General features: G+C 39.3%; 1 protein-coding gene across 4 annotated transcripts; it reads left to right on the top strand.

Moving 5' to 3' along the window:
* Positions 1 to 514: 514 nt before the first annotated feature.
* Positions 515 to 24,151, top strand: LOC307022112 (uncharacterized protein). 4 transcript variants are annotated; one of them, XM_079654695.1, is made up of 10 exons: positions 515 to 671; positions 1,386 to 1,539; positions 14,415 to 14,657; positions 20,098 to 20,243; positions 20,331 to 20,408; positions 20,584 to 20,689; positions 22,162 to 22,218; positions 22,318 to 22,382; positions 22,777 to 22,836; positions 23,955 to 24,151. In XM_079654695.1, the coding sequence occupies exons 1-10, from the start codon at positions 654 to 656 to the stop codon at positions 23,961 to 23,963; spliced, it is 936 nt and encodes a 311-aa protein (XP_079510821.1). In that variant the 5' UTR covers positions 515 to 653; the 3' UTR covers positions 23,964 to 24,151. The 4 variants fall into 4 exon arrangements, with proteins under 4 accessions (XP_079510821.1, XP_079510820.1, XP_079510822.1 ...); XM_079654694.1 differs by having other exon boundaries at positions 14,382 to 14,657; XM_079654696.1 differs by lacking the exon at positions 14,415 to 14,657 and having other exon boundaries at positions 516 to 671.
* The last annotated feature ends 314 nt before the right edge of the window (positions 24,152 to 24,465 follow it).

The following is a 24,465-nucleotide window of genomic DNA, read 5'->3' as shown; positions in this document are numbered from 1 at the left end:
CTCAAACAGCGAGTCTGCAGCGGTGCTGACTGGAGACCGGTCTCTACCAATGTATAATAAGAGGTCTCTACCTGACCAGTATCAACGCTGTGTGTGTCCGTCAGGAAACACGCTGTTTACAAGTAGTTCCAGCAAACATCCACTGATAAATTGCGATTTTAACAACCTCATGATAACCTCATATTTTTTTAACTTAGGATCATACCTGTGTTTAGTCTAGAAAAAGGTAAATGTGTGCATTTTATTATAAAGTCGTGTATATTTACAGACTGTTGCAAAAACTAATAAGCTTATAAACATCAGGTTTAAAACTAAAAGAGCTTCACAAAAAAGAAACACAGTTAAAGAAGTTTGGAGTTTTATTTGAGTTAATAATTTACATTTTTTGTCCAAGAGATGCTGATTTGAAACCGTTGTTACATACAGTTACTGTACGGCATTTCCTGTTTTGCCGGTGAGAGGGGAGTTTGTCCCAAAGCTTGCCGCTGTATTTACTCCCTCTATCTGACAGGAGGGAGCCTCATGTGTCACTCCACGGAGTTCACTCCGTCACGGAGGGGGAGTGTGTAGGGGTAGAGTGTAGGGCGTGGTTTGGGCCGATATTTAACGAGGCATTGAGGTTTACAGAGAGCACAGAGCAGACAACAGACAATATGGCGCACCGAGTACAGGTAATTAAGGTCTTGTGGTTTTAGATATAATTACATACTATTTAGGTTCTCGGTTGTCTGTCGATGTGGCTGTTTAGCGCAGTGTAATTGTCTTTATTTTGCTAATTTGTATTTTAAATATTACATTTAAAGGAATGGAATTCATAAATAATATATATGTGTATGTTTAAGCTAACTGAGCGGGCATGTCCAGTTAGCATATATGCTAACTGAACAAACATGTCAAGCTAAGAGCTAAAATGTATCTTAGCTTGACAGATGGAACAATGCATGTACTCTAATTTTTACAAGAATCTGATTTTGTGTATGTTTTAAATATTAATTGAAGGAGTCTTTCACATTTTAATGTTTATTTATTTAAAACATGTATTAGCTGCTATACTGTAGACATGTACATAATGTATAATTATTTTAAGTGTGTTTAAAAGTAAATTATAGTTATTGGGTAGAGCCAAATAACCCAGGCGGATGCAATCAGGTAATTAGGACAGAGCCTCTGTTTTTAGATGGGGTTTGTGGCCATGTTGTAAAATAAATTATCAAATCATTTATGAGTTTTGATTCTTAGTTTCTCTTTAAACCTTCTGAAAGTGAGGAAGTATGACCAGCTTCGTCCCATATTTATACAGACCAGTCCATTGCTGCTTGTTTAAGGAGTTGACTATTTCCAATATTAAACTCACTCACAATTGTATTCTATTTATTCACCTATAGACTAACAAAACAGCACTCCGAGATGGAGCACACCCAAAGCTAAACAAATTGGACTCGGACACTTTCCAGTGTCCATTTTGTGAATGGACCGGGTCATACCCTGCCCTGATGGCTCATTTGCAGAGCCACCAGAGGTCAATTGTAAAATATGGAGGTAAGTCCATCTATAATTCTATATGATCATTGTATACTTCATCATTTGAATTTTGATATTTCTGTGCCAAGGGACATCCTTGGTGTAAATGAGTTTTTAATTACAAATTGAACTTTAAAAATTAGATTTATATTCAGGTTATGAAGTGTTAATAATGCTGGAATAGTATCCTTATTTGGGGTACGCACAATATGAGCATAATCACACATTCAATCTGCAAAAATTCTGTTTATAGTAGGGATGTAACGATACCAAAAACTCACGGTACGATAATATCGCGATAAAAAGTCCACGGTACGATATTTATCGCGATATTGAAAAATAAAGAAAATAAATGTGATATTCTTTCTTTTTTTTTGTGCTTGAATTTTTTTTTCTTTTAGTAAATAATATATCTGATTTGTACAGCATTTTAGTAGGATAGTAGTATTTTTTAAAGTGTCAACAATATAATAATCAGACCCTGCAATAGATTAAATCAAGCTTCATGTCAACAATATAATAATCAGACCCTGCAATAGATTAAATCAAGCTTCACTTTAGTTTTTCAAGTAACTCAACTCCAACTCACTAACTCACTCACTCAGCATCATCAAGGTTATCTTTTAGGAATATGAGCATGATTCTAGAAATATAAGTATCATCACTGAGCGATCAGAACTCGCGACAGGCGAAGCAAATAAAGACATCACACGACGTAGCTTTAGGTAGCAAAACACGGAGATATGCTAACCTTTTGCTGTTATTCTGATCAAAAACGAGAAAAACGCGGCTGAAGGTTAATCCATAGGTTAATCCAATGTGTGTCACTTTGAAAAAAGTATTGATAATCCATAATTCCATTTTTATGTCAAAAACAGAGTTTTCATTAGCTGCTAATGATAGCTTGCAGAGTGTATGACAGCTTCCTGTTTTGTCTCCTTGGATACGAGTCCAAACAACTCACAAACTGCACCGGGCGCTGACGTAGGTGCCCTGTGACCATCAGATTTGACGACGCTGATTGGCTGAAAAGATAGCAACAGTTGGCTTCTCCTGCACTTGCTGAGGGTAATGATACACGGGCAAGGCCAGGCAGGAAACATGTGACTTATCAGTAACTTTAGACATCGTAACACAATTTTAAACGATATTTTATTGTAGATTATACATTTGACTGATACCAATTATATAATATTTACCTTGTTTATTAAAAATAAAAATATAAATAAAAGACACATTTTTTAAATATATATTTTTTTAAATGTATTTTTATTTTTAATGTGTGGAGAGGGGGGGTGGCGGCCGCCACTGCTGTTGGTACTTGTCAATGTCTCTAGGTATGTACATGTGGCCCTGTAAATATGATGTCCTTTTTAGTGTTTCCCCGAGGATGGAGTCATAGCAGCGGTGCTAAGGCACGTGGGCCCAGCATAATGTGAGCGCGGAGCACGTGGAATATTTTAGTGTGTGCACGTGCGAAGGGCGCCCCGCCAATTTGTTTCTATGTGTCTTCAAGCACAAGAAAGGCTCTTGAGGCCTAGTACCAGGGCCGGTTCTAGACAAGTTGCTGCCCTAGAAGAGATTTTATATATAAAGAATAAATGAAAAATCTCTACAAAAGACAAATACACTACAAAAACAGAAACTTATTGACATAGGCATATACGTCAAAATGCATTCAAATGTATTCAGTATTGTATGAACATGTTTGAATTGGGGGGTGGACGTCACATCCTCTAGGGTGGTCCGGGGGTATGTCCCCCCGGGATACTTTTGAACATTTTAAAGTAAAATGCTTCAATCTGGTACACTTTGAGCTCACAATTACTAGCAGTGGCGGCGCTAGAGTATTTTTGTTGGGTAATCTATGGTAGGGCTAACCTATACAGTGGTGGGGCACAAGTCAGTATTTGCAATGTAATTACATACACGCTCCCCTTGACAGTGAAACGCCACGCATGAGGTTTAGATTATTTCCCTGTCTCAATCCAAATTGAACAATGAAATAGAAAGGCACATTTGTCTTGTAGTAAATAAAAAGGGCGACCTGGCGCTAATCCTGGAATTTCCCCACAAGTGAAAGAGTTGACATGCTGAAAACCCAACCCCTGCAGGGGGGCCTGGGGGGATTATCCCCCAGGAGATTTTTTGAAATACTAACATAAAATACACATTCTGGTACTCTCTTGAAAAGAAACTACATATTTAAAAAAATTAAAACCAATAACCTACCATAGCCAATAACAAATAAATGTAACTTATTTTATTTTTGTTGTTCATTCATATCTTCATTTTCCTAGTTAACCTCTTAAGCCCGAGGGTCCCCCCAGTGGAACCCCCCCCCCCACCTTTTTTTTACGAGACTATGTCTCAGGGCTTCTTAACATTTATGAAACTATTAATGTTCCATACCCTTTTAAAGATAAGAAACTCAGCTAACTAACAATATGAACCATTTTTAGCTAAAAGAAACACAAGAGTAATACTAAGCCTTTGAATTAGCATGGAGCGAAAAAATGCTAACTAATGCTAACGGACTTTTGCACAGCACTCACGGTAGCAGTGCGCTTATTACTTATCGTCACTGCACAATCAAGATATCCGATTAAAGCTGAGACTCCACAGATTCCACACATGTAATGTCATCACTGTAGGACCCCGAATTGTGGAGCTATCAGCCAGAAAAGAGAAAGTAAACAACATCCGGTTTCAAAAATATTACAATAATTACGTCTTACCTTTTTTGATTTGTGATCAAAAGTTGTGTTCACTGGAATAAAAACGCAGCTCAAGGTTAATCCAATGTCTTTGTGTCACGTATAATTTTTTACTGATAATCCACCATCATATTTATGGCAATATACTGGGTATAACGTTTTGCCGTCCAGGCTTGTACTTTCAGATGTGCTTTGTTTTCTTCTCTATTATATGATTCTATGGTAATGTTTACGTGGATTTGGGAACTGCCCCTCGATTCTATTGGATATTTTGGTTAAGAAAAAGGTGTAAATCACCCAAATCGACCAATGGGTTCCAGAGATATGGTCCTGCGTAAAGTATGAAGAATGCCAGCCAGCGTAAGAACATTACGCAGCCGACTTCATTTATTGTTTACTACCGTAAGGAAGCAGGAATTGCAGGACCCAGAGTGCACGGAGCACAGAGCGGACAGCAGGTAACGGAATCGCAGTTGTATTGCTTATAGATTATCAGAACATTTCAAAGGGGACACAGCCACATTGGATATTAACCTATGGATTAACTACATCATCGTTGTTATCGTTTTAATGCCATCGAAGACCAGTTTAGACCAGACAAAGACAAAGGTAAGCCACGTTAGCATTGTGTAGCTACCTAGCGCCACTTCTTTTGATTTACGTTTTTGTTGATAACGTTGCAAGTGTGTATCTTTCAGTGTTGAGGTGGGCACCGTTAGATTCTGTGTCTTTACGATCATAAACGATGTGTTGGATGTGCAGCTGGGATAAGTAATAAGGGAGCTAGGAGTGATTTCCGGTGAAGTAATAGGTTAGCATTTTTCGCTCGGGGCTAATCCAGAGGCTCACTTTTAGCATTGTGGGGCCTAAGAGGATAACAGAGTATGTTTTTAAAAAAATTAAATTTAAATTGTTTTCACAACAGTTGTATTTGGATGGAATGAATACCTATAGTGATAATTCAAAGTAATAAAATGATTTTTACAGTGAAAAAGGTCAAATGGAACCGATGGTTCCCAAATTATCCAGAAGTGAGTCCGCCTGGACTTTATTTTTCTAAACCTCTCTAAAAGCGTCAAATTTCACTTGTTTTGCATCAATCTTGATACAGGGTACTTATTATATGTTATAAGCTTTTAGTCTACTAACCCATCATTCAAGGGTGGTTTTCACTATAAGTAATGTTTTTCTTTTAGGCGGACATTATAATTTACATGTTTTTACTATGTTCCATCTGAATTTACTTTAAAATAAAAACATCTAGATTGATTCTGACACTCCTACATCCAACTCACAGATGTAACCTTGCTTTGAGAGAAAAGATTATTAATTTACCTCTTTTAGAAGTGAAGATATAGTCTTTGCTGTGTTAGTGGCATTTTGGAGCCTGAAACCTGAAAAACAGGCTCAGGGCTTAAGAGGTTAACATTTATTTATTCATGCATATTTTTGTATCTCTCCAACTTTAAACGATATTTTTGGTTTACTGTCCTATAGTATACATTGGAATGGTTTCAAACCTGTTTTTATTTATCCTAATAATTATAAAGGAGTGCCTTCGAAATATATGTTTACATAATTTGTGGTCAAAACATTTGAGACCCACTGAGATAACTTAGACTAAAATTAACTTATCTAAACACTCAGACAGTCCTTTACCTCACTGAGCCTCTCAGTCTGACAGGAGAGCTCTCCTCCACCCTGGTTGTAGAAACATCTACTTCTTATATCCGTTAGCGCAGCTAGCACCAGATTCTAATAACAGCAGCGCCGGTACTGGTGCGCCCTCTCTCTCTCTCTTTCGCTCGCTCTCTCGCTTCCACACTCGCACTTTGGCTGAGAGCTGCGGGTGCCTGATAAGCCAACATCCCCCACTTTCATCACTTACAGCGCCCATCGTACAGGGCAAATGAAAAGTGTAACCGGGGTGAAAAGGGTGTTACATTTACTTAATTATGAATGTTGCGCCCCCCAGATCTGGCGCCCCAGGCCTAATACAGTGGCAATGTCTCAAGATTTAGCAAAAATACATCTTTATTGAACATACGGTAACACAATACTACAAATCCACATAACAAACAATCAAAAATGAAAAAGGGTCGCCACTTATTATTATTTTAATTACAAAAATAAAAAGTAAAACAAATATATATATTTATTTATTTTGTGGGTACCTGGTTAGCGCCCCCTAGCAGCGGCGCACATACAGATGTAGCACTCCAGATAGGACTCACATGGGTGTGTCCCAGTCAAAAGCCCAGCGGATCCCAGTGGCTGGGGGTGTTGCCAAATTGCTAGAGGGCGTTGCCAAATTTCCCCATTTGTTCAATTACAGGATTTAACCATGAGATGGCGCTTCATTCACAAATACACAAAGACAACTGGGTGTTGTAGAACTTAGTCTGTTTGCAATGTTTGCAGCTCTGCAGTTGTGTTTGCTGAATACTGTAGCATTTAATCACTTATTTGTTATGGTTTTCACAGGCTACTATAATGAAAAAACATCAATATTTTAGATCAAATAAAGTATATAGTTTGCTTTATGCAGTATATTTTTTGTAATATTGTTGGGCTGTTTTCACACAGTACAGTAGATTGAAGTAAATCAATTTATACATTAAGATAAGATAAGATGGACCTTTATTAATCCCCGTGGGGAAATTCAGTAGTTCAAACAGCAACAGGGTAACAGTGAAAAACAGGATAGCACAGATTCACACAGATTAATAAAATCAAAAATAAGATGAGTGATAACAATTAAATAATAATAATGAGAAACTATGAAATAAGAAATGAATAAAACTAAAACATAATTATCATATCATATATTATAATGTATTGTATTATTAAGTAATATCATACATTAACCCCATTATAGCAGATGCCACATTGAATGGATGAACACATTTATGCATCAATAATTACAACAGAGTATTTCTAAATACAAGTTGTAAAAATACAATATGTATTTAATATGAATAACATAATGATTAATTTCAGATGATAATACTTTTCAGCGTTAGGTCCGGTCTGACATCGCTTAGCTCTCTGCTGAAGATCACTGCTCTAAACAAAGTCAAAAATCCTACATCCAAACAGAATAAATATAATTAATTATTATTAATACGTTAAGTCTTGTTCATTGTTTTTCACTTTTATTAAATGTTTGATATTTCCGGTACAGACCCTTTCATACCGGCAATGCATAATAGAAACAACAGAAAGTGCGACAGTTTAAAGAGTCTGTGACAGCATCCCAGCAACTGTTGTGCAATGAAATATTGGGCTACTAGTCATCTCGAATCGTCAGTTTAAAAAAGAAGGTGCGATACCGTTCCGATAAATATCAATAATTTCGAACATCGCGGGAAAATTCCTTCGACTCATTTTGAAGTTTTGGGGGAAGCCGGAAGTGACGTCAACGCGGGAACGCTTCACTGTGCCGCAAGAGAACCTAACACGGACTAAGTGTGTTGTCATGGGTAGAAATGGTGAATTACTGAGATTAGGCACGTTAATAATGTTTTAATGAAGTTGACTACAGTATATTCATATTTGTCAGTGCTTTCATGTCAATTCGGCGAACATAAACATAAATACTCGTGGTGAAGATGATGATTAAATTAGGATTAAAAATCGGTAGTGAGAGCTGCTGAATTTCCTCCCGTCGGATGTGATATAAAAACAAATCGATTATTTTTGTAAACTCAAGTGGATGAAACTACATTTATTAGTGCTTTCATGTCAATTCGGCGAACATATGATACATTAAATGATCGTGAGGATGATGATTTAAAAAGTGTTTGTTTGAGCCGGTCTGCATTTCCTGATGAGAAAAAAAAACGATGCTTTTTGTAGTTGGACATTTTACAGACCAGACATGTCGTTGATGTCACTGTTTACCAAACTACCACTTTTTCTGAAAAATGCATAAAATGATGCGATATATGTTAAATACATGGTTTATATATGTAATTACTGGGGTTCCATTTCTTCTGATTACCTAATTTGGGCGTGCACATTTGCCATGCGCAAACCTACCTCTTTTGGATTTGGAAAGGTTGGCATGTATGCTATACTTGCACTGCTTACCGTTTTCATACTTTATATATCTTAGCATATTCATACACACTGTTAATACTGCTCACAGGCTGCTGTGTATATCTAGTGTATTCATACCCCTCACTGTTTATTCAAAATTCAATTAATTCTATATTTTATTCTGTAGATCAGGGGTCCCCAAACTTTTTCCTGTGAGGGCCACATACGTTTTCCCTTCTCTGATGGGGGCCGGGGTCAGTTTGTAACAGAAAAAGTGTGACGATCGCAGGGGTGCCTAAACGTAAACATTTATTGTTTTCTAGAAAGCCACACATTACCAAATATTAATAACCCTTTCCGGGATCTTCACAGAAAAAAAAGTCAGGAAATAAATCATAACACTATAATGAAATAAATAACACTATTTATGAAATAAATAATAACCAAATAACCCTCTCTGGGATCTTCACAGAAAAAGTTAGGAAATAAATACCACTATTTGTGAAATAAATAATAACCAAATAACCCTCTGGGTTCTTCACAGAAAAAAAGTCCATTGAACATTAACTTTCTGTTGTGCCGTGCACAATCTTAACAGGTAAAAGTTTAGCTTAATTGTCAGAGCAGAATCTCTTACTCAAATGACTCATATGAGCAGTCTCTCAAAGTTCTTGTGTTCCTTCCTTATAATCCTTTTGTAGGTTCCAGTAGGCTTGTAGACACCGCTGTTTGCAGCTCTCTCTCATCAACTTCCCTGTGAAAACCACAAAGCAAGCAGGCTAAGAAACCAAACTAAGCGATACAGCACCTACACAGCACAATACATTTCACTACCAGTATGGTTGTGGAGATGGATTTTATCGCAGTAGATTTTATTATGATTACATTTGTTTATACTCAGAATGACTCATTCAAGTCAGAAAAGTGAGCTTACCTATGTATGTTCATCAGTGTGAACCGTGGGCCTGCATCTGGCTGGTGAGAAGTTGAATGTCAGTTTCCATTCTAGTCACAGCCAGTCTCAAACACTGATGCAGATGTTCATCTGTCAATCTTGATCTCATCTGAGTTTTCAGGTGTTTCATGTGTGAAAAGGTTTGCTCGCAGATATACGTGCTGCCAAAAAGTGTAAACATCTTCATTGCGTGTTTTTTTATGTTAGGGTATGTGTCGTTTGGGAGGGCGGCATAGAAGTCAATGAGACTGTTGGGCTTGAATGCGTCTTTCAGAACATCACAGTTCTGTAACTCGGCCAACTCAAACTGATAAGAAGGCTGGGCTTCATCGATGTCGGCAAGAAAGGGGTTCTGGAAAAGACGGATTTCTTTTGCATTAACATGTAGTATCCGGAATCGCACACCGAACTCCGCCTTCAGCATTTCCAGTGCTTCCACACACTTTTCAGCTGGGAACTGGACCGCTGGGTTCTCTGCAGAGAGGTTTTGGGTAGCAGGGAGATGGATGAAGTTGTGCTTTTTCACTTGTTCCAAAAGCAGCTCAAGTTTCACCTCAAATGCTTTTATGTGAGAATACATGTCGCAAATTAGTTTCCCCTGGCCTTGTAGCTGCAAGTTAAGGCTGTTCAGCATTTCTGTCACGTCTGTTAAAAATGCGAGGTGCCCTTTCCATTCTGGGTCGATCAGCTCTGGGACCGTTTTGTCTTTTGAATGAAGAAATGCGTTAATTTCGGGAAGCAACTCGTAAAAACGCCTCAAAACTCTGTCCCCCATCGGAACCATCGGACCTCTGTGTAGTACAGCACATCGCCGTGCGCAGACTCCAGTTCAGACAGGAATTGTTGGAACTGCCTGTGTTTAAGTCCCTTTGCTCTGATGAAGTTTATGCATGACACCACAACCTTCATAACAGAATCCCACTTCAACACTTTGCAGCATAGTGCTTGCTGGTGAATTAGGCAGTGGACTTGTAGCGGGGCGTTGAGACCCCGTTCTTCCATCTCCCGGTTCATGCGTCCTATTAGACCCAGAGACGCGCCCACCATATTAGGGGCCCCGTCAGTCGTGATGCTGGCAAGCTTTGACAAGTCTAGGTCCAACTCTTCCATGGTTTGGCATACTTTGCCGAAAATGTCCTCCCCCGTTGTAGTCCCTTTGAGACTTTGGAGGGCTGCCAGCTCCTCGCACATCTCAAAGTTTGCGCTAACTCCACGAATAAAAATGAGCAGCTGCGCTGTGTCTTGCACGTCCGTGCTCTCATCAAGTGCTAATGAAAAAAAGTCAAATTCTTTCGTCTTCTGCTGCAACTGGGCATATACATTATCGCCGATTTCTTCAATGCGTCTGGTGATTGTACTTGCGGTGTTAAAGACATCTTTCTTCTCGTCACACACCTCTTCCACGACAGCATTCAAACATTTCTTGACAAACTCTCCATCAGTGAAAGATTTACCGCTGCTTGCTATCAGTTGAGCAACCCGAAAGCTGGCCCGAACAGATGACTGGTTCAGCTGAGCTTGGCGTACAAATGTATTCTGCTGATCTAACAGTCCACTTTTTAGCTTTTAGAGTTTGTCTGCTCGCATTTGGCCTTGCAAGTTATCATACTTGTCTTTGTGACGGGATTCATAGTGTCGGCGCAGATTGTATTCTTTAAATACCGCCACCGCCTCTTGACAGATGAGACAAACCGCCTTTTGTTTGCATTGAACAAAAAAATAATTGTTTGACCACTGCAGGTTAAATACCCTGCATTCTGAATCAATTTTTCTCTTACCTAACCTTTTCGCCATTATTCTGTTCTATTTGACAGGGGCTAGTCTAGGATTCGCATGGCCTGACTGAAAAAAAATCATAATGCGTCTCTGGTATTGTTCAGGGGGCCGGGCCAAATGTGGAGGCGGGCCGTATCCGGCCCGCGGGCCTTAGTTTGGGGACCACTGCTGTAGATTGTGTACATTACTTTTCACTTTACTGCTTGTTGCACCGTTAGAAGCTAAACTGCATTTCATTGTCTCAGTACCTGTAATCTGTGCAATAACAATAAAGCAGGCATCTTTATTGTGGCCTCAACAATCAAGTTCTAAGTAGTGCAATATGAAATAAAAACAACTACACTCTTTTGGCAGTGTTGTGGTGCCGAGAGATGGGAGTCGGAGGCGGGGTATCAAAGGTACAAGCTAGACTTTTATTTAGCATCTGAAAACCATTGTAAACAACTTCATGCCCGGGAAGCGAAGACCGGCGGAAACAAGAAGTCCGGTTCACTAAAATGTCCGTGCAGAACAATACCCCAACCCATAGATCCGTGGGTGAATAATGTCAATCACCACAGTGTACACATTAACAACAACTACACTATTTTGGCAGTGTAACAATTAAACAAGAACTACACTCTTTTGGCAGTAACAATTAGATAAATAATAAACGGTCAGACTGACACTGAAGACAAACAAACTATTTTCAGCAATCAATCTGTTTAGTTGACTCTGGGTGACATGTGGCGATTTAAAAAAATCTGGGTCACTGCCGGTGGTTGAGACGGTGGGATCTTTGGCGACTTCAGGAAATCGGCATTGCTGTTATTCGATGTGGACAATGCTTTCTGTCCTGCACACAGTTTACATTTGACCATAATATTTTTTGCGTCCTTTATCCCCACAAATTGAAAATAGTGGTTATATCTCCAAGTCGTGAATGCGCTGCTGCTCTCGCTGATACTTGCATCTGCCATAGTGTGTGTGCTGGTGGTGGGCGTTGCCCGTGTATGTGTGTGTGTTAGCCTTCAATTCAATTCAAGGTTTATTCAGGTGAAAACCCATTGAGATCATCGACCTCTTTTTCAATGGTGACCTGCTGAAGTGTTAGCAAGTGTTTGTGTGTCTGTGTATTTTCCCCATAAGGCAAGACCCGCCCAACTAGGGCTGAACGATTACTCGATTTTAAATCAAAATCGCGATTTTAAATGATGCGATTATGAAATCGCTAAGTCTGCGATTTTTTTCCAATTTTTTTTTTCTTTTTTTCTTTCTTGTGTGTCAGTCATCCACACCAATCAGAAGTGCTGTGCTCCACATGTACCAGTCATTGTCAACCAATCAGAAGTGGCCCATGATAGAAGGTGATAGACAGATTGTGACAGATTTTTGAAAGTGCCTGCCCTTTCCAAATGGCTTCCAATGGAGCTTTCCTAGATGGTTTGGTGAAACAAACCATCTGAGTCAGGTTAGTAATGCTCCATCACATGTGCTACATCTCTTACAGGGTGAATCTTAAACTGAAGCTTGACTTTAAAGCAACCCAACGGAAGTTTCATGTAAGTTTAGTTCTTTCACTCGTAGCTCGGGCTGCGGGGGTGCTAGAGACGGGAGCATGTTGATACGACCTTCCTAGCCGGAGTTATGGCCGCATTTTACAATAAACTTACGTTGGGTCGCTTAAAAACAAATATCGCAAATCGCAATATTTGTCAGAAAAATCGCAATTTCATTTTTTCCCAAAATCGTGCAGCCCTACGCCCAACTCTGTCTCTGATTGTCTTACCCTGAAATGTTACCCCGCGTTAACCAATCATCACTCCTCTCTGGTCACTTTCACTTTTCCATGGTACTGTGAGAGGACATCGCTGTATTCGCCTGTAAATTACATCCGAAGGGAGATTCGGTTCAGTTGGATCACATAATGTAATGCAGTAACGCACCCATTTAAATCACAGTAACTATAACGGCGTTACTGAATGGGAATAGTTAACTAGTAACGTTATTAGTTACCGCAAAAGGTAGTTGTGTGCGTTAGTTTGTAACGCGTTATTCCCAACACTGGTAAACACACACCTGATCACCTGAGAGCTGCCGTTTCAGTCAGACTGTTTAAAAAAAAACAACGGTCTGATTTGAACAACTCAATGTGGGATTGTTATAGCAGTAATATTAGACACTAATAATACAGTAAACTATTAACACTGTACATATTATTGTTTGCCCGTGGGATTAGGATTATCGGTAGTGAGAGCCGTGCTGCATTTTCCTCCGGTCGGATGTGATATAAAAACAAAGCGATTATTTTTGTTGTTGTAAACTCACGTGGACTAAACTACATGTATTAGTGCATTCATTTCAATTCGCGAACATATGATACATTAAATGATCGTGAGGAAGATGATTGAAAATCGTTTGTTTGAGCCGGGATGAAAAAACATAGTGATGGTTTTGTACTTACGCCAACGTGAATTAAACAACATTATTTTGTTAAATAAAAACATGGTGATGTTTTGTAAATGATTACATGTCTCTTATTTAGCACAGAATATGATCCTATCCGTGACATTATGGATCTTAACAAAGATCCGCTATATCAGATACCTGTAGATCTATCAGCTGTTTATTTCACATGAGTTCCAGTGTGGCAGCTTTTCACGGCTCCCCCAGGTGGATCCATGATCCATTGCAGCTGGTTTCATTAAAATTACATTTATTTATCAAGGGGGCGTATCAAGTCCTGCGGGGGGGTTTTCCTTTTCAGCAGGGGCCCACCCCGTGAAGATCACGGACCCACACGAGTAGGCGTCTGAAATGAAGCGCTACATCTGTATTTCAGCAGCGGCGCCGCGCCGCCACTATTTTTATATAGGGGAAACACTGAGTAACACAATACTACAAATCCACATAACAAACAATCAAAAATGAAAAAGGGTCGCCACTTATTATTATTTTAATTAAAAAAAATATATATATTTTTTTTGTTTTTGTTGGGTACCTGGTTGGCGCCCCCTAGCAGCGGCGCACATATTTCAGCTGCGACGCCGCGCCGCCACTATTTGTATATAGGGGAAACACTGCTTTTGTGTTATCTGTTGTTTTATGTTCATGTTGTAACCTTGCTGCCATGTTGGACAGGTCTCCCTTGAAAAAGAGATCGATGATCTCGATGGGAACATGTTTTTTAAATGTTTGTAAAATCGCGGTAGATTTTGTCAGTCTCACGACGGTATTGAGACATTTATTTACCGCGATATTCGATATATCGTTACATCCCTAGTTTATAGGCAAAAATATTATTGTTGGTGACATGATTATTTATTGCTCTTGCACAAACACCTTGTTTCACATTGCATATTTACAAGAAATTCATTTTGGTTTGTTTCTAGAATCCTCGAAACCACTTTCTGTCTCTTTTTTAGGTTATAATGTCTATAAATGCCATCTCCAATGTGTGGCCAGCCGCCATTATCACTGTGGCTTTTGCCCAAGAATCATTGGGAGAAAGAAGATGTTTATTAGTCACTTTAAAAAGTGCTGCTCTGAACATCCAACTACGTTGCCGGTGGCCCCAGCAACCACAACGACTCTTCCAGGGATGGCCCCGACGACAGCTCCAGGGATGACCCCGACGACAGCTCCAGGGATGGCTCCGACTGCTGCAGGTCAATCCTGGCTGTTATGTTTACATTTAGATTTTAAATCATGTTGACTTTGCTGTTGGGATACATTTAAAAGGTTATTTTTAGTTTCGTTTTTTTTGAGGACCGCAAGGATTATTTTTTAAGCAGATCAGCTTGGACAGCCTCACTAGGTTGTTATGATGAGGCTGAGTCATAAGCCTCATCCCAATACCCCTCCTCGACTCCTCTCTTCCCCTCCTCCGGGACTTGACCCGGAAATGGATCAAGACACGCCATTTTGAAGGACGTCCCAATAGCTGAAATGCACACGGCGGAGTCAAGGAGGGGTGAGCGAGGAGGGGTGCGGGAGGAGACGAAAGAGAGGATACACGCGAGCAGACTACGCGGAAGTGTTTTCACTACTCCGCGTATAAAAGCCCCGCCCCCACCTTCACAGCTGGTCGATTTCAACAGAGGAAAACCAACAACTGGAAGATGAGTGGAAAAGCGTCACATAAATGTATAAGTGCTCACAGCTCCGTTGGAATTATTATGTGCAATCGGAACACAAAAGCAGGATCAACCATCATACATTAAATTCCTTGACTAACAAGAGAAAGATTCCTTCATTTAAATAAATATTTAACCAGAAATGGGCCGGTGCTAAGGGGTTATTCAGTTAAAACCGATGAGAGGGGATACAGCTGTGCACATGTCATCATTAACAGACTTCGTTTAAAAGTGACGTTTGAGTGAACGAGGACATCCCAATTAATACCTGAGGACTCCTCTGTCCTCACGTCACCTCCTCGTGTCTCTCGCTCGCATCTTACGGGAGCTAAGATGCAAGGAAGGGGCGCGAGTGAGGGAAAGCAGGAGTCGAGGAGGGGTATTGGGATGAGGCTATAGAGTCTCTGACAGGGTTGACCAACAATCTTTGAGCAAATTTTTAACAGTTGGAGCAGTTTTGATTTTAAAGCTGCTGACAAACATTTGTACCAGGTAGTGTTGCAGTACTGCAGAATAGACATGATCACAGACGTAAAGAACAAAAGAAGAATTTCTCTGCTCGCCCCAAAAGACCTAAGACGGCGAAGAATATACATTCTTTGTTTTGTCCTTTTGCACAGATATTCAATGTGATCCTTCCATGACAGCAGATCGTCAATCATTACACCCAAGTATTTGTATGAAACTCCCTGCTTGATTTCATCTGTATGGATGACAATGGGGACTTTATGGGAGTCAGATGGTGAGCCAAAAATGATTTCCTCAGTTTTCTTGGTGTTGATCTCAAGAGCATTGTTATGAGTCCACTCAACCACCTGATTTACAGCCTGTTGGTGCAGCTCAGGGTTGTCTGTGTTACTGAGCAGAGATATTATTGCAGTATCATCAGAGATGATGACTTGATTTGTTGTGTTGGTACGACAATCATCAGAGTAAAGAGCCCAGCTGAACTCACGCAGCCCTGGGGGGCTCCTACATTGGTTGTGATGGCAGATGACAGGGTTTTGTTAACCTTCACAAGTTGCTCTCTACTAGTGAGGAAAGCAGCATAGCAGTAAATCAGGTATGGATTTACTTCCATTTTGGCCATTTTTGACACCAAGATGTCTGCTTGTATTGTGTTGAATGCTGATGAGAAGTCTAGGAAGAGGGCTCTTGCATAGGTGTTACGTTTATCTAAATGTTTAGTGATGATGTGAACCAAAGTGGCCACAGCATCTTCCGTACCGCACCCTTGTTTATAGGCAAATTGGAATGGATCAAGTTTGTCCTGTGTTGTACTGATAAGAAATTGGAGCAGAATTCTTTCTAGTGATTTCATAATCACTGATGTGAGGGCTATTGGTCTGTAGTCCTTATTTTCTTTTGGGCATGGAATTTTGGGCCATCATTATCATGCCATGTACTGTATCAATCGCGAGTACACATACTGCAGAGCAACTATTTCAAGTATATACGTCATAGAGTGGCGCAGAATGCTGGGCATTTAACATTCATTTAAACAGTCCTTCAGCGCCACTCGATGACGTAGTATACTTAAAATAGTTGCTCTGCAGCAGTTTTACTCGCGATTGAGAAACGGACAATGTCTCTCAGCCACCATGTGTTAGGTGAGCGTGTCGTGTAGGGGGCATGTCGTGTACTTGCTGCGGCTGCAGCTAGCTAGACCATATAGAGAGGCGAAGTCCCGCCCATCTACTTCCGACCCATGGGACCTTATTTAAAAAAAAAAATGTATTGAAGTCGATGGGGAGAGAAAGATTATCTTTCGATCCCGTTTGATTTGTGCCACGAATTACACATATGATGTTTGTCAATCTTAAAAGATCCTTTCCATGTCAAAAAATGCACAGTTTGTCGTAAAACTGTTGAAATATAAGACCATGAAAAATACTCAACTAGAAAGACTACAAATCCCAGAATCCCAGCCCCGCATGCTGGCTCTTACGGAACCGACTAACTCCCCTGTTGTGTATGTACAGCTCTCAACATGCCCAGACTTAGTGATTTTCACCTCTTTTAATACTTTTCGCCTCATTCTGAAAGAAAGAAGGGAAATGTGCTAACGTGACGGCCGTCTTGGTGTGTGGTGCGAGACGGGAGATGTAGTTCATTGAGTGGTTTCACACAAAAAAATGTGTTACTTCACAGTTTTACGACACATTTTTTTTTTTTTTGACTTGCAAAATTATCTTTTAAATTGACAAACATCATACGTGTAATTCGTAATTCACAATTCAAACGGGATCGAAAGATAATCTTTCTCTCTCCATTGACTTCAATACATACTTTTTCCGAAATAAGGTCCCATGGAGGTCCCCCGGAAAGGGAGGGACTTCTACTTCCGCCCCCCACCTTATTTCAGAAAAATTATGTATTGAAGTCAATGGAGAAGTAATTTGAGCCAAAATTAAATAAATACATAAATAATTAAATAAATAGTGACCGTTGGCTACCCGAAAAATATGGCAGGCACATTTCAGCCAATCAGTATCCTCAGATCTGTTAAGATCTGGTTTGCTATCCTGGCTCCAAAATGGTGGAATGAGCTCCCCATTGAAATCAGGACAGCAGATAGCTTGCACATCTTCCGGGGGAGACTGAAAACTCATCTCTTTAGACTCCACTCCGAGCGATAGAATTGCTAACAAAGCACTTATACACTAATAAAGGGCTGGCTTATCTAAAGCCTGTTGAGTAGCACTTGAAATGTTTTAGCTCTATGAAACCTGATGCACTTTTATGATTCTGTTTTCTTCAAGTTTGTATTTTGTTGGTCGAACGCACTTATTGTAAGTCGCTTTGGATAAAAGCGTCAGCTAAATGCAATGTAATGTAATGTTAAATGAAAGGCGCTCTATAAATCCACTCTAAAGTTATTATTCAAAAATAAAAATACTGTTTTTTATCTAAAAAAGTGTTGCCCATTGGAAACAGTAATTAGTAAAAATATACTTATATTCTTCAGAAAGATTATATCAAAGGAACAGCCCTCCATGGAGTTCATTATCCTTCAGGTAGCGCTCAGTTTCAAAAAGGTTGCAGACCCTGGTATAAAATATGCAACCCATCCCCCCCATCTTCCACATCCCCACCTAAAATATTTTTCACCAGCTGCCACTAATATATAGTTTAACTCACCTGGCTACATAGGTATTATCAGCTAAGTATCATAAGTATACTCATAATGGGTGTAGCATGACCATATGTTATATTTTCCTATACAGAGTATCATTACCAACATATTGTCATGTAAGCAGAAAATGTGACTCACATACAAATGTTGATGTACCCTATATATATACAGGACTGTCTCAGAAAATTAGAATATTGTGATAAAGTTCTTTATTTTCTGTAATGCAATTAAAAAAACAAAAATGTCATACATTCTGGATTCATTACAAATCAACTGAAATATTGCAAGCCTTTTATTATTTTAATATTGCTGATTATGGCATACAGCTTAAGAAAACTCAAAAATCCTATCTCAAAAAATTAGAATAGTTCCTCAGACCAAGTAAAAAAAAAAGATTTATAACAGCAAAACACAATCAAACATTTGAAAATGTCCATTAATGCACTCAGTACTTGGTTGGGAATCCTTTTGCACGGATTACTGCATCAATGCGGCGTGGCATGGAGGCAATCAGCCTGTGGCATTGCTGAGGTGTTATGGATGCCCAGGATGCTTCAATAGCGGCCTTTAGCTCATTAGCATTGTTGGGTCTGGTGTCTTTCAGCTTCTTCTTCACAATACCCCACATATTCTCTATGGGGTTCAGGTCAGGGGAATTTGCAGGCCAATCGAGGACAGTAATGCCATGGTCAGTACACCAGTTACTGGTGGTTTTGGCACTGTGGGCAGGTGCCAGATCATGCTGGAAAATGAATTCCTCATCTCCATAGAGCTTTTCAGCAGACGGAAGCATGTAGTGCTCTAAAATCTCTTGGTACACAGCTGCATTTACTCTGGGCTTGATGAAACACAGTGGACCAACACCAGCAGCTGACATGGCTCCCCAAACCATCGCTGACTGTGGGAACTTCATACTGGATTTCAAGCAACTTGGATTTTGCTCCTCTCCAGCCTTTCTCCAGACTCTGGCGCCTTGACTTCCAAATGAAATACAAAACTTGCTTTCGTCTGAAAAGAGGACTTTGGACCACTGTGCAACTGTCCAGTGCTTCTTTTCCTTAGCCCAAGTCAGACGCCTCTTCCGTTGTCTTGAGTTCAGAAGTGGCTTGACCATGGGAATACGGCTATTGTAGCCCATTTCCCGGACACGTCTGTGAACAGTGACTTTTGATACCTGGACTCCAGCTTCAGTCCACTGTCTTTGAAGCTCCCCCAAATTCTGGAAGCGACTCTTCTTCACAATGCTGTTAAGGCTGCGGTCATCTTTCTTGGTTGTGCAGCGTTTCCTGCCACATTTCCCCCTTCCAACAGACTTTTTGTGGATGTGCTTTGAAACTGCACTCTGTGAACAGCTTGCTCTTTGAGAAATTTCTTTTTGTGTCTTACCCTCCTGATGGAGGGTGTCAATGACGGTCCTCTGGACAGCAGTCAGATCAGCAGTCTTCCCCATACTTGTGATTTAGTTTACTGAACCAAGCTGAGTGTTTTTCAAGGCTCAGGAAACCCTTGCAGGTGTTTCGAGTTAATTAGACGATTCAAGTGATTCGTTGAACACCCTACTAGTATACTTTTTCATGATATTCTAATATTTAGAGATAGGATATTTGAGTTTTCTTAAGCTGTATGCCATAATCAGCAATATTAAAATAATAAAAGGCTTGCAATATTTCAGTTGATTTGTAATGAATCCAGAATGTATGACATTTTTGTTTTTTTAATTGCATTACAGAAAATAAAGAACTTTATCACAATATTCTAATTTTCTGAGACAGTCCTGTATATATAAATATGGATTGTACAACGTAATAGGCTGAATATCTTTGTTGCTTCCAATAGGTGACAAAGGTGCACTCCTCAAGATGAGGAACCGGCTGGTTGAAGGCAAAGAACCTTTTGAACAATCCGGGCCGATGGGAAAAGGCAAGAGGGCAAAGAAAAGGAGGCCTTTTCTGGAGGAGGACGACGACGTGGAACATATAGAGGTGAGTTATTCAAAATCAAAACAACACAACTTTATGAAGATACACACACAACAACAAATATTTATGTATGTTGTTGTCTGTTCTCAGGAGAGACCAAGCAAAAAATCAAGGCCGGAGTCATCGTCATCCACAGACATTATCAAAAAAAATAAGGATCTTCAGAAGGTATGTATCTGTTTTTATACTAAGTCCAAAGTGCAGTGACCTAAATTGACCTAAACTGTGCAAAACATACCTGGCTGCTAAATCCTCAAAACACAAGTACATGTATTTAGAACTAACTTTCCACCACTGGCTTTTAAACCTAACCTTTTTTTTGTAATGGTGTGCTTTTTGATAGGCCCAAGAGGTGAACAAAAAGAGTTACCCGAGGACGTTGGAGGAAAGGTTTGCTGCACTGGAGAGGGATAATTATTCCCTCAGGAATGCTTTGAGCATCATTGAAGGTATGTTGATTTAACAGTAATATCTTTTTTTTTAAGCCACAGTAGCAGCATGAAGCTGTTTTGCAATTTACAGAATGTTTGTCTCCCAGTCTGTCATAGCTAGTGCCCCACTTCAGTCTGGACTCAAATGTATCAACATTTTCACTTTTTCATTTAATCGTTTATTGGAATAGGGACAATGCACATTAATGAACACTTCAGACAAATAATGCTTCAAGTGTAAATATGCCGGATTTTAGCTTTGAGCTCATTTCCATCCGTAGTCCCTCACATACAACATATAAGAACATGACATTTATAAACATAGCAAAAAATAAATACATGATATGCAAAAATAGCAAGAGCAGCACACACAAGTATTTACCACATGGCAGTACACTATAGCAGCAACGACATATTAAGTGCAAGAGATGATACAAGAGATGCATAAAGTGCAAGAGGAGATACCCCTGTGCTAAAGTGCATTTAGCGGTGATTGCACGTCTGTTTGTTTCTCGACCATTCTTTGAGTTGGCCTTTAAAACTATTGAGAGTGGGACAATCCCGTATCTCAGTTGGGAGGCTATTCCAAGATATGAACAACTATTGGATAGATTGCCATGAACCTCTATGGTCGCCGGACGAATCCAATTTCCAATTGTTGAATCCCAGCTTTTTTTTCTGTTTTAAAGGTGACCTATCATGCAAAATGCACTTGTGTACATCTCTTATACATGAATATGTGTCCCCGGTGTTCCAGGGAACTCACCAAGTGTCAGAAAACACAACCCTCTCTATTTTCCTCCATACCCAAATCTCTTAAAAAGGGGCTGCAACGGATCTGATACAGACTGATCCAGATTTGAACACTTCTATGACGTCACAGAAGTGGCGCTACGGCTATTGGGCCAACTCCACCAATCAGGAGGAGACAGCCACGGACATTGCCGTTGGAAAGCGCTGGAGACGCTGTAGTACATATGCCAGGCCTGTAGATGGTGCTGTTCTCACAGAATCAGCCCATGCAAAGACTGTGTTAAATTGAGCGAAATGAGGAATGGCTAAAATGCATGATCTGTTTGGTATTTTGAAAAATAGAAAGTATAAATATGCCTTATATAGGTATGGTCCTACACTATATTATTCAAATATAGCATGATAGGTCCACTTTAAGTAAAATGTCTCTACAATTGCTGGCTGGGTTGTAATGCTTTTTTTTTACAGATATATCCCTCAAAGTAAATCGAAACCTGAAAATGTTGGTAGTTTTCCTTACGCACCCGCACCTGGCACCTTATGTAAAAATAACCAAAAACTTGTGACATTCCCATCAGCCCTACAGTACATACATATACTTTGTTTAGTGCTAGTTAGCTAATGTTAGCATGCCAATACACCAAACTGAGATGGTAAATTCTACCCCCTGTAATTTGGCTGTAGACTTCTTATCTTGATTCAATGAGAGAAATTGCTAATAATCACTGTATTTGTAGGTCTCCCTAGGATGATTTCCTCAATGCAGCAGCTCACTGAGCAACACTCAGACCGTGGTATGTTTTGTTACTTGTTTACATCTGCTATGTCTTTAAATCAGCTTTGTGTTGTCATTTTTTAAACTTTGTTAATTTCATGAACACACTCAATTAAAGAGAGAAAACCAGAAGAGGAAGGAACATCTACGGCGCACATCTCAACTGCTGGACCTAGTTTTCAGGTACATGATAGGTTGTTGTTTAATCACATGAATTACAGCTATTATATATTGTTATTAGTATTGTTCTTGGTTATAAATCAAGTAGATGATTATTGATGTAACTGATCACTAATTGATGGAAGTGCAATCATTACCTAAACATAATTGTTTAAACATCCAAATTAGAACTCATAACATTTCATTATATTTCCCCATATTTATATTTCTTTTTGCCATGGCATTGTTTCTTGTTAACCATTTTAGTCCACGTTAAGGCCTTAAGGCCATGTTGCTCCGGCTTCTCATTCTTTGCCTGATTTTCTGTCTGTGTGTACCTGTCTCTGTATGTCTGTGTATCTTCTCTATAGTTTCTTATTAGTAACAAAGATTATTGTGTGCTTTTTTAAATATGCAGTCTTCCACAACACATCTGCCTTTGGAGGATGGTGGGATTTCCACCGATGCTGTCTGTCTGGTAAGTTTCATGTTGTCTAATAAGTATACTATCAAGTATGTTGATTTGGATGATTTTAATTGTTGTTTTAGAAACACAATAGTGCTATTTCAAATCATGTCCTGATAATTTGACACGGTGTGTTACTTGTAACGGAAACTTCTGTGTAGCAATGTAGTGGGAGTCACCGACTCAGGAAGGAGTACTCAGGTCTTGTACTTGAGTAAAAGTAGAAGTACTCAGATCTTGTACTTTAGTAAAAGTAGAAGTACCAGAGTGTCAGAATACTCTGTTACAGTAAAAGTCCTGCATTCAAAATGTTCCTCAAGTAAAAGTAGAAAAGTATTATCATCAAAATATAGTGAAAGTAGCGACAGTAAAAGTAGTCATTGTGCAGATTGGTCCATTTCAGAATAATATATATGATATGTTTTATAATGATTGATCATGAAAGTGTTCTCAAAGCTGGTAAAGGTGCAGCTAGTTTGAATGACTTTGTATACTGCAGGGTAGCTTGTGGATTTACTCCAGGTGGAACTAAAGTCTGATTTAACACTTGATTATATTTCACATCATTCATCCACATCTGCAAAGTAACTAAAGGGATTAAATACATGTAGTGGAGTCAAAGTACACCATTTACCTCTGAATTGTAGAGGAGCAGAAGTACAAAGTAGCAAAACATTTACTTAAGTAAATTACAAGTATCTCAAAATTGTGCCCAAGTATAGTACTTGTTGAGTTTATGAACTTAGTTACTTTACACCAGTGGCTATAAAGATAGAAAGACTAAGCCTTGCACAGAGGCATGAAAATACATTTTCAAAATGTTCAACAGTGCTGCCAAAATTATAAACTGACACAATTAAAATAAATGCTTTTATATATTTATATTACATGTGACTCTTTAGCGTTTCTGTTATTATTACAACTGCTGCTTTAGTTGTTCTGACTGCTAAAATCATCTGTTATTCCTCATTTTAAAGCCGATATTCCGTGGGGTGGTCGGATCCTTGTCACCTTTTTCATACCTGATGAGTTTGCATCCCCGCTGTCTTTCTGTCTGTCTGTCTGTCTGTTTTTGTAATTTGTCTCTTCATCTGTTAATTCCCCTTTTCTTTATTTATTTCTCTCTTTAGGTGAAGTGAAATCTGTCTTCAAAGAGCAGACAGAGGCGGAGATCAAGGGCTACATACGCCAGAAACTCTCCAATTCGGCGAAGATCCTCAAAAGGAAAACATTTAAAAAAAAATCTATTTGTTCGGCCACGTTAGGCCATTATGTTTTTTCATGCAATATTGTATGTTCTGTAGTATAAATAATTTTTTTTAATACATGTTGAGTCCATGTATTATTTGCATTTGCCTCAGTTCATTCTTTTTATTTGATATAGCCTACCACTGTACATTCTACACAGCATCTACAGTTTAGTACAGGTATGACACAAATACAAGAACGTATGTATTTACCATGGTAATTGTTATGGTGCCAGGGTTAGTGGGTTATCAAGCCCTCCAACAGCCATATGAAATGTTACCATAGTACTCGTACCATGGTACCATGGTATATTTACCATGGTACATGTACCACAGTATTTTTTGACAGATAGTACCATGGCATATTTTATAGTACCATGGTATTTGTTCCATA

This window comes from Notothenia rossii (genome assembly GCF_949606895.1).
Source record: "Notothenia rossii genome assembly, chromosome: 10".
Lineage (NCBI taxonomy): Eukaryota > Metazoa > Chordata > Actinopteri > Perciformes > Nototheniidae > Notothenia > Notothenia rossii.
Note: the sequence above shows the minus strand (reverse complement) of the source record. Positions and strands in the feature narration are given on the sequence as shown.